Source organism: Lissotriton helveticus, chromosome 12, assembly GCF_964261635.1.
Source record: "Lissotriton helveticus chromosome 12, aLisHel1.1, whole genome shotgun sequence".
NCBI classification, from domain to species: domain Eukaryota; kingdom Metazoa; phylum Chordata; class Amphibia; order Caudata; family Salamandridae; genus Lissotriton; species Lissotriton helveticus.
The window spans coordinates 846,771,617-846,785,552 of NC_136073.1; the positions used below are offsets into that span (position 1 = coordinate 846,771,617).

The following is a 13,936-nucleotide window of genomic DNA, read 5'->3' on the forward strand; positions in this document are numbered from 1 at the left end:
CAACATAGAAATAAAAGGCATTGTCATTTATAACGCCAATAGCTCAAACTCTCATAAATGCGAGACCTATTGCATTGCAAACGCTTGTTTTGAAGTGGGTTCTGGGATTTGTAGTCCTTACTTTAGAGTAGCATAGCCAGGACAACATATCCCAGAATGCAAAGCTACACTTGCTGAGTGGGGCCTGTGAAACGTGAACGGTCTGCCCTAACTGGATTAAACCGGCAGCCCCTGTTGTGTTCCCGCCACGCCCCGGTTTATTTAATGCTTCTAGTTGAAATAACCGGGTTAGTAGGAGGTCACGTTCATGACGTGGCTGGTTGATGTGTGTGCCTCGTTGCTCTTCACCATTTGTGGTGGGCATGTGTTTTTCCTCTGAATTTTCCTCTTAATGAATTTCTTGAGGCCCTCCTGCTTGTTTACCCGAGCGGCGCCTGTTAATCACTGACTGTGTCCGCAGGTGTCCGGCGGTTCCAGGCCAGGCCCGGGCAAAGTGCAGCGCCAAAGCGAGGCCAGGCGGGGTGGGCTTCTCCGCGAGGTGCCGGGGGAGGGTGGGCTTCAGTGCGGGGAGCCGGGCTCGGGGAGGCCTCACTGGGGTTCAGCACAGACCCACCTGCGAGGAGTCGGGCCTAGACGCTTCCAGCAGCGTCCATCCGGTGGCTCACCGAGGAGGGGGGACGAGGCGCCGCGATGTCCTCCTCTGAGCTCTACAACAAGGTAAGGCCGCCGCCGTTAACCTACACAGGGGGGCCCGGCTTGGGGGGGAGGCTGGGAGGGATGGGGTGTTGGAAGTGGTTACTGTCTCGAAAGAGCACGTGCCTCGCGTTTCACTTGCTGCCCCTTGGGGTTTCACCCTCCACAGGAACAAAAAATCAAGGCCATGCTTTCGTTCTTTCAAATTATCTCGATTTACAACAGGTTAGCAAGAGAGAGAGTTCCGAGCCCTAATTGAAGGGAAAAGCCCCCCGCCCCACCCCAATTGTATATGAAGAGTCCTAATTCGGGCAGTGGGCCCCTCGCACCCAAGACCATTTGGAAACCAACCTGTACAGAAAAGGAACAGATAAGAATAACATCCTGCACTACAATTCCTATCACCAGAGACCATTGAAGAATCACCTTCCTTTCTCACAGCTCCTTCGAGTCAAACGGATCGTATCCGACAAAATCGAATATGAAACACAAGCAGAAAATATGCTAGAACGTTTTGAAAAAAGAGGGTATCCTAGAAACATCTTGACCAAAGCCAAAGAACGATGCGACAGTCTAACACGTCAGGACACACTTGTGACTAAACAGAAAAGTGATACCAAAAGACCAGTGGTCGTGTCTAAATACTCAGAAGCATCAAGAACATACAAGGCTTCAATACTGAAACATTGGCCAATCATCAGCAGGGAACAAGACTTCAATGGCATCTTTGATGAACAACCTTTATTTGCCTACAAAAGAGGTAAAAATCTCAAAGAAATCATTAATAATCCTAGATACTCTCCGGAAACTATTTACAAAGGTAACCAACCTTGTCTAAACTGTAAAAATTGTAACAACATGATCAAAGGTTCTGTGCTTAAACATCCACTGAAGGGTACTGACATCAAACTGAGATTAAATGCAAATTGTGACACAGAGAATGTGATATATATCATCAAATGTCCTTGTGGATTGATATACACAGGAAAGACCTCTAGAAAATTGAAACTGAGAGTGAATGAACATAAGAGCAATATAAGAACAGTGAACCTGAAATCCAACCTTGCTGCGCACTTTAAAGACAGCAGACACAACATTAGTCAACTGCGATTCGCTGCTGTGGAGGTGGTCAGTAAACGGGATGGCAGAGACAATAATGACTTTTTACTACAGCGTGAAAATCATTGGATAAAATTTCTTCAATCCATGAAGCCATCCGGTCTCAATGATCGGATGGAATTTACATGCTACTTGTAGAGCACCTCAATGGACAATGATACTTGCTGCCATGTTTATTTTATTTATTTCACTGCATTCTTAAGTGTTATTTTTATGTTTCAGTCTTGTCATGCTTTTCAACATAGGGTCTTACTACAATTATCTTTGCACGTTTTAGAATTTATTTTTTCATCCTATAAACACATTGCATGTTTAGCGCCTCATGCGACTTATTAACACTCATGGATTATCATGTTCATCTTCCAACACCATTACAAGATGGCCGCCACGAGCACAGTACGTTTTTTATGTCTCTGGTTCTACTTCATTTATTTCCGTATTCACGTAAGACTTTGTTTGTATGCACCGGCGAAGGGCGCACGAGTGGGACGCGGGCTCTCACTGCACTTTTTTTGTAAGTTTTTGAACTTTCTTGATTTGCACGTTTATATCACTCTTGGACATTATTTTCATAAACACCGGACACAGGGCATGAACGTGGTTGAATTTTTGGTGAACAGCTAGAATGTTATTCACAATGACACGGGGCTCCTTCGAGTTGTTTGACTAACTACCGAGCACTAGGTTTTCACGGACTAACGGGAACGAGAACGTTGGATAATTTAACATCGCAACTTTGTTTAACGCTATTACCGCAATGTTTCAGCATTGTTTAATTAATTTATTCATTTTTGCACCAACATGTATTTAATTATTTGGATTGAACCTCGGGGCACAATACTTGGATTGAATTATTGTCTTTCTAGGATTCCCCTGACGAAGGACCATCGGTCCGAAATGCATCGGGAAATTGTGAAATTATGTACATATGACAATGGATTTAATACATAAAATATTGGAATGAGATCCTACAACGAATGACATTCAAATCATGTGAATTAAACATGAACAACATTTGATGCAACTTTGGTTTAAAGTGTAATTTTTCGATATCGACAGGTTGTGCTCAAGGAGCTGGCACTTATCCTAAGTGCCACTGACTATGCTTTGATTACCACACCTTCTTGTCAGGGGGTGATATCTTTGAGGCACACCACAGCTATTCAACGCATATACAAGGAGGAGTGCGTGACCCACACCACGATTGTAACATTACCTTTGACAGCCTCCTCCACCATCCCTTCTTTAGGTGCAGATCCTCTTGTGTTTATCTGTGGCACATAGAGATGCCAGGGAGCAGGGGGTGCCTAGCGGGGATGGCGGAGAAGGCTCGGATAAGAACCCACCTCTGTGCTGGGGAAGATTTCTAATTTAATAACATTTGATGTGCAGTCCTAGACCAATCAACGCAACTTCTATAAGTGATCATGCTAGAATTATACTCCATACTGGGAGGATAAGATGAGGAATATGTGATGAAATGCTATAAACCATTTGGGAATGTTTAAGGAAGTTATTGGAACTGGAGTAGAATTCCAGTATTATCTACCCTGGAGGTTTTTAAATTAAACAAATGAGTATGGAAAAGATGCTTGGTGGATCCTCAAGGCAGGTGAATTTAAGTTGTTGTTCCCATCTGAAGTGGCTCATTCACTGTAGGATTTTGTGTTTTAGATACATGGTTTCCAACATGCAAATGTTCTTAGATCTTTATATAGAATGATTTTTTTGGTCTCTGTGATTGAGTTGTACTGTACAGACGTTGTATTGCAGCATGAGCCAGATATCTGTTTGCTACCAATTGTAACTGTATAATTTAGTAAACAGATAATTTATTTGTTAATCTCTAAAGAAATTTCCACTTTTGTGAACGAAGCGCATTGTTTGTTGATTTCTGCTCTTGTTTTTAAACAATGAAGAGCTAAAGAAAATTGCTCAATTCTACTATTTGGATGAATAAAAAATGAAAATCTTTTAGTGGAATACTTAAAATGCTTGAACATCTTCATTTACCCGTGTACACGTTGAATTATGATCAAGAACACTGCCTCTGTAACTATAAAACTTGTAAGGATATTGGAAGTCACCAAAGAGTTCCATGATTGTAAAGAGGGATGAGGCTGAAGGTCATAGAACTTAGCTGTATTTTAAAAGGATAGTGCAAGTCAACAGAGTATTTTATTCCTCATAATACATGACCCCACCTCCCTTCCCGCAACCAGTCTAAATCCTTATTTTCATGCGCTTTTATAAACAAAATAGCATTGTTGCATGCATGACTAATACAAGCAGAATATCTAGTTTAAAAGTAACACATAAAGCAGCAAAACTTTGTGCAAAAATATTCAAATCATTTTAACATGACCGATTTGAAAAATTGTTGTCATTCAGAATGTGTAGAAACATGCAGACATATTCTAGTTCTTTAATGTTTTATTAGTATGCAAAAGATAAACATGCGACTATAGTTATTTCCTTTCCTGCTCATTACTGTTCATTTTAGAAAAACTGCGAGAAGCAGTTCTCATTATTCGTTGCTTAAATGGCAGCTGTAACTCTGCTCTGTGATCTGCCTTTCATCTTGGCGCTGGCTACGTCACAACTCGACTGTAATAAGGAAATTAGTGACTGGCTTTTATATGGTGTAGCAGGCTACTGTTTAGTGTAAAACAAAGTATTGTGGGTATTATAGTTTATTTGGGATTGCAGATAGCCAGGGCCTGCACCACATGTTCCGTTGATGGCACGCGTCCTCATCTGGCTCCTCCTGACTGTACTCGATGGCGGCACCACGTGGAACCGGTTCCTGGCTCTAGCAAGCTCCACTTACCCTGAACCCACTTCTCAAGTAGCTTTGTTTTTAGGTTCTGGGATCTCACAGCGCTCTAGTTAGCGCGTACCTCCTAACCACGTTTTGACCACCCAAATGCAGATGGGCTGCCTTAGTGCAGAAAGCCAGTCTTTGCTCGCTCTGTGGAGACCAGACGCGCTCTTGGAAGGTGCTGACTTGTTTTTTTATGGCAGTTAGAAGTAAACATTTCATGTTCTATCTTGTTGTGGGTAAATTGAGCACATATACCATAAGTGAAGTCATTGGGGGGGGGGGGGAGGGGGGTGGTAAACTTACCAAATGCACTAAAGTGCCTCGCCATGGGTATGAAACGCTATATAAATGCAATTGCAATGCATAGTTCCTAATACTGGTGATGCACCAGTTTCCAAGCGCTTCCAGTTTGCAAATATGTGAGTACAGGGAGTTAACCTGCTTAAGATTCCACAATTTGTTATAGTGGAGGAGCTGGTTCCACATACGAAATCTTAGACAGTAGATCATCTTTCCGTTAAGTATGCTGGAGTTGGGGGCCATTCCTCCTCTTCTCTCACCCCCCCTCTAATTTACAAATGGTGCCAGAGCTAGTTGGTCGATGCCTTCCCTGGCACAGCCTTGGTTAGTCATCCTGCGCCATAGACGGTGTGTTAAGCAGCTATTCCTTTAAACCCACGCCCCCTTCAATTCTACCCCTCTACCACCTTCACCCCTCTTGGCCTCTGACCTGTAGAGTGGTCTATTCACCTCTGTATTCTAGGCATGGTGGCAGCCTCATGGTCTGGCGTTCATGGTGGCACTCTGTTCTTTGGGTCTAGCCTGTGCTGCAAGTTTACGTGCCAGTCTGTGGACTCTAGCATGGTGCCCCCTGGTTAGGTGATGCCTGGCATGAGTTGGATTTGTAAGCAGAGGCGGGTGAACGGATACTATGATGCCCATAACTGATGGTGGCATTGGCTCTACTGGTTTTCCCTTCCCTCTGGTGGCAGTGGCACCCCTGATGCTCATAGATCCTGCCTATGGTAGCCGTTGCCCGCCTCATGCGTGTATCCTACCCCCTGAGCTGCCAGCATCCCATCTGATTCACCCGATCCTATATCCCTGTGGGTGGCAGCTGCCCCCTGGTTCCCACGTGCATTGAACACTCAGTGCTCAGATCACATCCTTCTAGTGCTAGCTGGCCTCCTTAAGCCCATATAACACCCCGTGTTGGCAGCAGCTTGCGTGAAACTTCAGTTCATTAATCAAACTGGATTTATAAAGCGCAGCTAATCACCTGCGAGGGTATCCAGGCGCTATCATTGGTGTCCATGGCATAGGTGATAAAATCCATGGTGCCACATTGTATGAAGTCATTTGCCTATTTAATGCCCAGGCCAAAGGGCATGGTGCCTTATTTGGTTCCCTGGTCTGGTGGCACCAGACATGCATTGTACGTGGGTCTATGCAGCGGTATGAGTAGGCCACCTAGCAGGGAGTAGCTATCATTGGTGCAGCAGGTGCAGTGATGCCAGTACCCTCAGCTCTGAGTGCCCCTTGAACCCTGATGATTGCTGTAGTTTACTATCCCAACAGCAGTCGGAGGGGTCGTTTTCCTTGCTTGCCCCAGGGCCCGTGGCGATCTTTCTACTCAGGCTGGCCAATTCGATGTTGTTGTGTCACTGTAGGTTGTATTTGTTACCACCGAGTTTTGGGAAACTTTGTCAAGTTGTCATGTGGAATTCCACCCCGCACAGGAATGCTGGTTTGCTTAAAAGTGATCTGTAAAGATCCTTGGCAAAGCCTCCTGGTGGTGTGTTGGACAAATGACGTGGCTGGTTACCTTAAATCTTTCGCCCCCCCCCCCCCCCCCCCCCCCCGCCCCCCTGGGAGTTGGGGCAGGAGAGCTCTGCACGTTTGCAAAGAATCTGTTTATTATAAACGGGGTGTGGTCTGGTACCCGTTGTTTTGGAAGCGCTGTTATTCCGGGGCGTTATCGAAGTAATCTATCCGAAGGCAGGTCATTCAGTTACAAGTAACTTATCTCGCTCTCCTGCCCGCCACCTGCCCCCCCCCCCTCCTCCCCCCTAGAATGGGAGGCAGGTGTCCTCCGCTCTCTGAGCTCAAAAGCGGAGAATTTAATTATTGTTTTCCTTCTTTCCATTCTGTCACAATTGATCAGAAAAGGTCGGCGGTTAATACGAATTTAAATTTGAGCCTCACGAGCTGCTGCTTGCATCAGTGAGGTGCTGAGACTCACCACAGAGTGAGACCATCCACGGACAAGACTCCGCGAGGGACGAACCGAACACTCTGGGACACCAGCACCACGAATAAAAAAAAAAACACACTTCTTTATTCAACCCACAGCATTGAATAATCCAGAAAAATGTAAAGGGAATATAGTTTGCATAGGCAATGTGAAATGTCACACCTCCATAGGTATGGCACCCTATATATCTATCATACTGACATTTGATATAACTTATCAACAATGTCTGATTTGATGGAGAAGCCACAAGTGGAAATCTGAGTTTTTTATGAGTGCCCTGAAGCTACCTCCTGATTGTATAAGGGGCGCTTATGTGAGACCTGGCGGAAAATCTGTAGTTGGGATGGGGACAATGGCATAAGGGAATGCACAGCAACGAATAGCAAACGCAAGCTTTTCTTCACTAAGCTAAAAATAAATAAATACGCAGCTTGTGTATGAACCGGGGAAACTGTAGAAGAATATTCGTGATTCAATTCGAAGGGAACCTAAGATTTGGTATTCGAACTCTGAGGTGTACAGTGGATGGCAGGTTGGTAACTGACCCATCTGAGACCTCTAGGGTTTACCCTTAGAAGGAGACCTATGATTAGTTGAGTGAGTGCTGGACAGTGTTGGGGCCCCTCCCTCCTTATATGCCCCCCCCCCAACATAGAGACCCTTACCTGGGAAGAAAGGGCAAGAATTAGGAGGCTGGACTACTGAGCAGGACGCTCGGAACACTGTCCGAGGGTGGATCGCGCTAATACACAGTGGTTCTGAGTGGAGTGTAGCGATGTCTGTGGCTACTGGATGGTAGAATAACCAACCATATCAAGTCTTCAGAGGCTGCAGATTGAGGGGTCCTTGTGTGGAGATTTAAACGGAGCTTAAAATGTGATCAAAGGAGTGGAAATTATCGCTCTCAACTTTCTAATTTAAGCTAGGTGTCACACTTCTAGCTCTGGTCTTTGCCAGAAGCATTACCGCGCTTCCTACATTGGTGCGCAGATCAGATTTGTACTTTGATGCCCCCCAAGGGACATGTCTATGTTCTAAGTGCATCTACAAAGGCAAGAGCATGATACAAGTGTTCACGGAGCTACTTTTTCGTTGCACGGGGAGCAGGCCTTTGGAGTAGAGTAAAAATCCTTTCAAAGACTGGGTCGATTTTAACTTCTTTAAAACTTTTGTAACAAAACTAGTGCACTACTCTGGTGGTAAGAGCCACAGCGGCAGTTTTAGTTGGATGAATCGGATGTATTTAGTGATATTGCTAAAGCTGTGTGTGTGTGTGTGTGTGTGTATATGTGTATATATATATATATATATGTTTTTTTTTGTCTGCTTTTTATTGCCGATACTTTAAAATGTACAGACTGGGCTTTGGCTCCGCCCATGAGTATTTCTCACCTCATACTTTTCCATATCATTCTAGTTCATTGAAGTGCTTGCATTTTATCACTCAAAAGTGCACACATTAATCTAACTATCTTGTAGATGCATTGCTACAGAAACAAATCCATTTTTATTTTCATTCTGATTGGAATAGGCTTAATCAAAAGATTAAGTCGTGACTCACAAAGGAGGCCAGTAGCGTTAACTTTGCCAATGCTTGTTTTTTAGGTCTGACCTTTGAGGCATTTTAGATATTTCGCCAGATTACTCCTTTTTAACCTAAAAACTCATAACCTCCGGTACATAGAGGGACTTTTATTGTCAGTGGGCTAATTCATTAGTTTGTTGAACTGTCAATCACATTTTGATTTCGCACCACCAAGTTATGATGGTGATGAGAGCCCAGAGTTGAATTATGCTTGCAGTAGTTAAGAAATTTCCGCAAATATTATGAGAAAGGTTAGAGGGAGAAAAGGAAGTTGCCAGTGAGGCATTCCATCCGAATTAGTTCTTGCCTGAGTGGAGTCTGTTAGTATCTTAAGCCAGATTTCCATTAATGGATGTTTATCGTTGTTGTTAGAGGTTGCAAGCAGGTGCTAGGATTAAGACCAGACCTGCTGGCATGATGGAATTAGTGAATATTTTTAGGGGCATTATCCTGAGATAAGTTAAGGTGGTGGAAAAATATGCATCGAAGGTGAGGCTGCTTCACTAAGGTGACGTTGACTTATGTCAACTAAGAAATCCGCTAGAACGTTCATTAATTAACACGTGCTTCTTGGAGCAGGAGGGGTCCAGTACTAATCATCCCTCCCCTCACTGGAATGGCCAGAATCTAGGTTTAGCCTCTACCATGTTCCTTCGGTGCTGCATCATCGCAGAGGAGCGATGCTCGTCCAATAGCACCTGTGGCAACGGACCGCAGTATCTTATCTTCCAAAGCAAATATTGATCTACTGCGTTATCAGCCTCGAGTGCTTGCTCTCAGCTCGCCTGTGTTTTTTTTCTGCTCTGGGGGTTTCTTTCCATAGAGGTCATCCATGCTAGTTTGTGTCATCTGGACGAGATGTGGTGACCTGTAGGTTGTAGTCATACTGAGTTAGACCTGTTTATTTGTGTTGTATCCTTAACTTATCGTTTGTCTTTGCATTGTACATGCCGGCATCGCCTGGGTAGAGTAGGTTGTCACTCTTGCATTGTACACCTGGATCAAGCATATGCAATCCAAGTCCTTGATGGCCAATTTGTAGATTATGTGCATTTGCATTTAGAGCATCTTCTGTTTTATATTCTGTGACTTTTGGAGGCTACTTTGGCTCCTGTGCTGTGGCTGTTGATTGCCATCGGGAAGCGTAACCGAATGTCCCAGAAGACCATCTTGTTCCAGCCCTCCGCTTACTCTACTCTATCACAAGCCCATCTTGCACTCTACCTTGGCTGTCAATTGTCTGAACAATTTCCCTGTGACTATTAGGAATTTGTATCCACTGTCTGTAATGTTCTTGTGCTTTACTAACCTCCAAACCAACCAATGAGCCGTCAACTTGGTTCTAGTCACACTTGATTTTTGGATCAATGATTTACCTGTTTGGAAAATCCACTTGGCACAAGGGATGCCACATGCTCTCTCAACCTACTAATCATAAGTACTATATTTAATCTGGATACATGATTGAAAGGGAGGTGGGTACCAACTGTTGAGCCAGATTTCTTTTTTTGGGTGGGGGGAGATTGTATGGTGTATGTATTCAGCCTCTGGAGTGTAGTTGGAGGGGTACCTGCAAGCGTCCACTCAAAGGTAATGCTGTAGGGCCAGCACAGATGTTTCATCATATACGAGCTGATTAAGTTTGGAGAGCATGAAGTACCCAATTGATGTTTGAAGAGCTGACTCCCCTGTTGGTCTCTCACTTTCACACTTGTATAAGAGCGCAAGATACTTTTGTACTAATCCCGTGGCACGACTATTCTTGTGCACACCTTCAATATCATAGATCTACTTAAGAAGTGGCAACCTGGTGTGTGCTACTATACGTGTGGTAAATGCAGAGTGTGGTGTTGTGGTTGGGCCTGTTCTTATTGCAGAACAACCAAGACACTTATTTGCACTTGGTTCATCCCAGTTTGTAGTTGCACTGTTGATCTTAAAATGGACTTGAATACTTCCCAGAGTAATTACCAGCGACTGATTCAAATGTGCAACCCGAAACATTTAGTTCTTTATTGAGAGTTCAGGAATGTGTGGCCTGCTTATGGTGGTTGACTTTAGCTATTATGTGGCTCGGTTGGAGGAACAAAGCACCTTGTTAGTTAATGTTCTATATCGATGAATGATTTTCTACATTTCAACATTATTAGGGAGTGTTGTCGGGTTAGTAACTTCTGTCCACCTCTCACTCCTTTAGGGCACCTGGGTCTGGATCCCAGACAACCAGAAGGTATGGAAGATGGCTGAGATCGTACGAGACTATCGGGAAGGGGACACCACACTCTTGCTCCGGCTTGAAGATGACACGGTGAGCTGCTGTTTCACCTACGAGATGGTCTTTGAAAGCTCATGTGTTCAAATCAATTCTCTGTTGCCGCAACACTTGGATGAATGCAACTCTGTTCTTTATTGTCTTAGTTTAAAGTAGAAATTGTTAGAAGAGAATTTATTCCATTTATGCAAAGTCTTTGCCCTGCTTGATGATTTCAACACCTGGACCATTCTTGTACTTCTGGTGAAAGATTGTCTTCTGTGTCTTTCCCATCTATTGTCTGAAACTTAAATTTATTTTTCTTAACTAATTGACTTCTTTAATTTTCAAGGTCCTTGACCATGCAGTTGATAGACCGCTTCCCTTTTTACGGAACCCTGACATCTTGATGGGAGAAAACAACCTCACCACACTCAGCTACCTGCACGAGCCAGCTGTCCTTCACAACCTGAAAGTGCGATTTACAGATATAGGCTCCATCTATACATACTGTGGTAAGACGGGTGATGGACCAAGGAGGCAACTTCGATTGTCTAGTTAATACCATGCACAGCACACACTCGTCGGAGAACAAATATTGCCTTCAAAATAGGGTTCTCACAATATATTGTGCACCAACACCTTGAGTCGTTCATTCAACAAGTGATTTGGTTTGCAACACCTTCTAACCCCATGAGTTAAAGTTTTAAAAAAAAAGATATCTTTATTGGCATTTATAACAAACCATACATAGTCCGCATGTAACATTTCGTAGACCTCTACAGAGGAGTTACTTATCATAGACATCAGAACAATGATCTGAGTACACTCCGATTATGCATTACATTCGACCTACACAAATAACGTGGCTACCGCCATGCAAGCTACCTCATCGGATTCCAACCCCAAGGGGGTCTACCTTGGATCATGCCGCCACCCTTTAGAAACCCTCCAGCGTTTACTAAACCCCCTTCCTAACTCCATTGCAGTGGGATATAAAGGCAGGAGGCTCTTGCGCTACGCAGTTGCAACCTTCATCGTAACTATGTTGGCTTTATTAGAGAAGAAACCAAACCATTGTTGTTCCTTTCCATGCTACTAGGATGACTAACCTAAGAGTCGATAATGAAGACTAATCCATTGGCTGTTTCTACGGCTCTTACGGAGGTATTTTCTCCAATGGCACTGCAAGGTGCTCACAACCAATCATGGAAGTGGAGCAATCTTTTATAGGTGCTCTGAAAGTGTGTTGAACTTGGATTGGCTGAGGAAACTCGTACGATTGGTTGGGTGAAACTCTTACTAGTTTTTCATTGGATAGTCTCTGAGATCCCCCATGCTGTCTCTGCTGAGTGAGTGCTGTCGCTCTCAGTGAAGCAGCCAAAGACCCTGTGTAAATGGGATCAGTGTTGTGTGCAGTAAGCTGCTTCTTCAACAAGGCAAGCATTGACTGGCTTGACTCTTCACCCCTTGACCTGCTGCAGCTTTTTGGGATGCGAGTCTCTCTAATGATCAATGCAGCCTCACGAGCACGTCACCTCCGGCAGCCCCTCTGCCTCCCTCCTGGTGCCGAGGGCTCCATGCATTGGCCACTCTGTCCCGCCTTGGTTAGTCCTTGTTTACGCAGTGCTCATGGTGTCCCCTGCTGCTTCTCCTTGGGCACTCTTCTGCCCCCTCCTTAGGCTGATGATGTTGCCTGGAGGCCTCAGAGGTCTGTTCACTGCCTGGGAAAGGAGAGGTTGCACAGATGATGCCTTTGTGGCTCTGTGTGTTTGTCACCAGCTCAGCCTGTTGTTTGTCTAGCTTTCACCACTGTTGCATTTGTGGTACCTTTTGTCGGTGTGCTGGTAGCTTAGACTGTTGCTGCCTGTTAAGACCTTTTCTGTGTGTATGAGAGTAGTTAAAGTTTACACTGCTGGTGCTTGTGCTGTGACCTTTTGTGTGCATTCCTGGCTGATGCCCATGCAGTGCTTTGTGTTTTATATACTGTAAGTATTCCATATGTTCCCATCTGAGCTCTTTGGAACACAAAGCATTGTCAAACAAACCTGTTTTCGTTCAGCCGTGAGCACTCCGTTACCTGTATGCCATGAAACCCTCACGGGGCCCCGTAAAGGCTGCACACTAGGAGCTTATTTATACAGGTGCATGGGAATAGTTTCATCTTTCTTGGGTGACCTTTGATTTGAGGGTCCTCTCAGTGCAAATAATCTGATTTGGTGCCTGATCCATGCGCAGCTGCTGCAAGCTGTCCTTGGGGCGATGGTGGACCGCTGAGGTGGGGCTGCACTTTACTATGGAAGTTGGACTCTTAGAGTTGGCTGTTTACTGCAGTCAAACCATCCCATTCCTTTTGTTTCTCTCTGTGTTGCAGTTGCTACAATGTGTTAAGAGGGTCTCAGAACCCCTAAAGTAGACAAGTGAACAATCTGCTGACCAAGGAACCTGTATGTGTTTTTTTTTTTTTTTTTAATGCTCATCCCCGCTCGATTCAGCAGATTTGATGCTGATAGAGTTGGTATCTTGACCATGAGTTCTGTTTTGTGATTTGCAGAACAATTTTCACTGTACAAAAGCCACAACAATTTACTTTAATAGTTTCCAACTGCTTTCCATCAAAGGCAGTCCTTGCTGAAGAGCGGTGCCATTGAAATTCAAAAACAAATTTGTATAATGTTGAAATCTAGTACATGTGAAAATTCCTTCATAGTAGCTAAAATTGATAGGTATTCAGAACAGTCTACACTCTTTCGCTTGGACTGAATCACGCAAGCACTAATTAACCACTCATTCTGAAGAACACTTTAAATTGGTAATTTTAGGTCCCTAATTAAGGATACTAGAGGAGAAGTAGGCAAAGAATATACATTAGCAGTACTGATTCTGATATTTACTAAGAGAATATCCAGCTGTCCTGCTCTTGTTACTCCGGGTATCACCAGTGCCCCAATCCAGCCTAGCCCTTCTAGCTCGACAAGTGGTTCTGCTGATGAGTTCCTGTTCAGAAAAGAGGCAGCCCCTAGAAGCAGCCATTATGGAGAACCATGAACCTATGTTCTAGCTCAAGCTACTGGTCCTGCCTTGGCATTGAAAGATGCCTTGATTCGGAGGAGGCGGCGATGTGCACTCGCTCTTCCAACAGCCAAGGGCCCTCCAACAGCCAAGGGCCCTCCCACTGCACTCCATATGGGAGAGGTGTCAGGACATGTA

The 13,936-nt window shown here is 44.4% G+C and overlaps 1 protein-coding gene across 1 annotated transcript in view; it reads left to right on the forward strand.

Moving 5' to 3' along the window:
* LOC144799704 (unconventional myosin-Vb-like) overlaps nt 1-13,936 on the forward strand; it is a 186,949-nt gene that overhangs the window by 52,486 nt on the left and 120,527 nt on the right. Inside the window, exons 2-3 of the mRNA XM_078671204.1 lie at nt 10,673-10,783; nt 11,079-11,241. Coding sequence (XP_078527330.1) covers nt 10,673-10,783; nt 11,079-11,241 — 274 coding nt within the window. The remainder of the gene's footprint in view (nt 1-10,672; nt 10,784-11,078; nt 11,242-13,936) is intronic.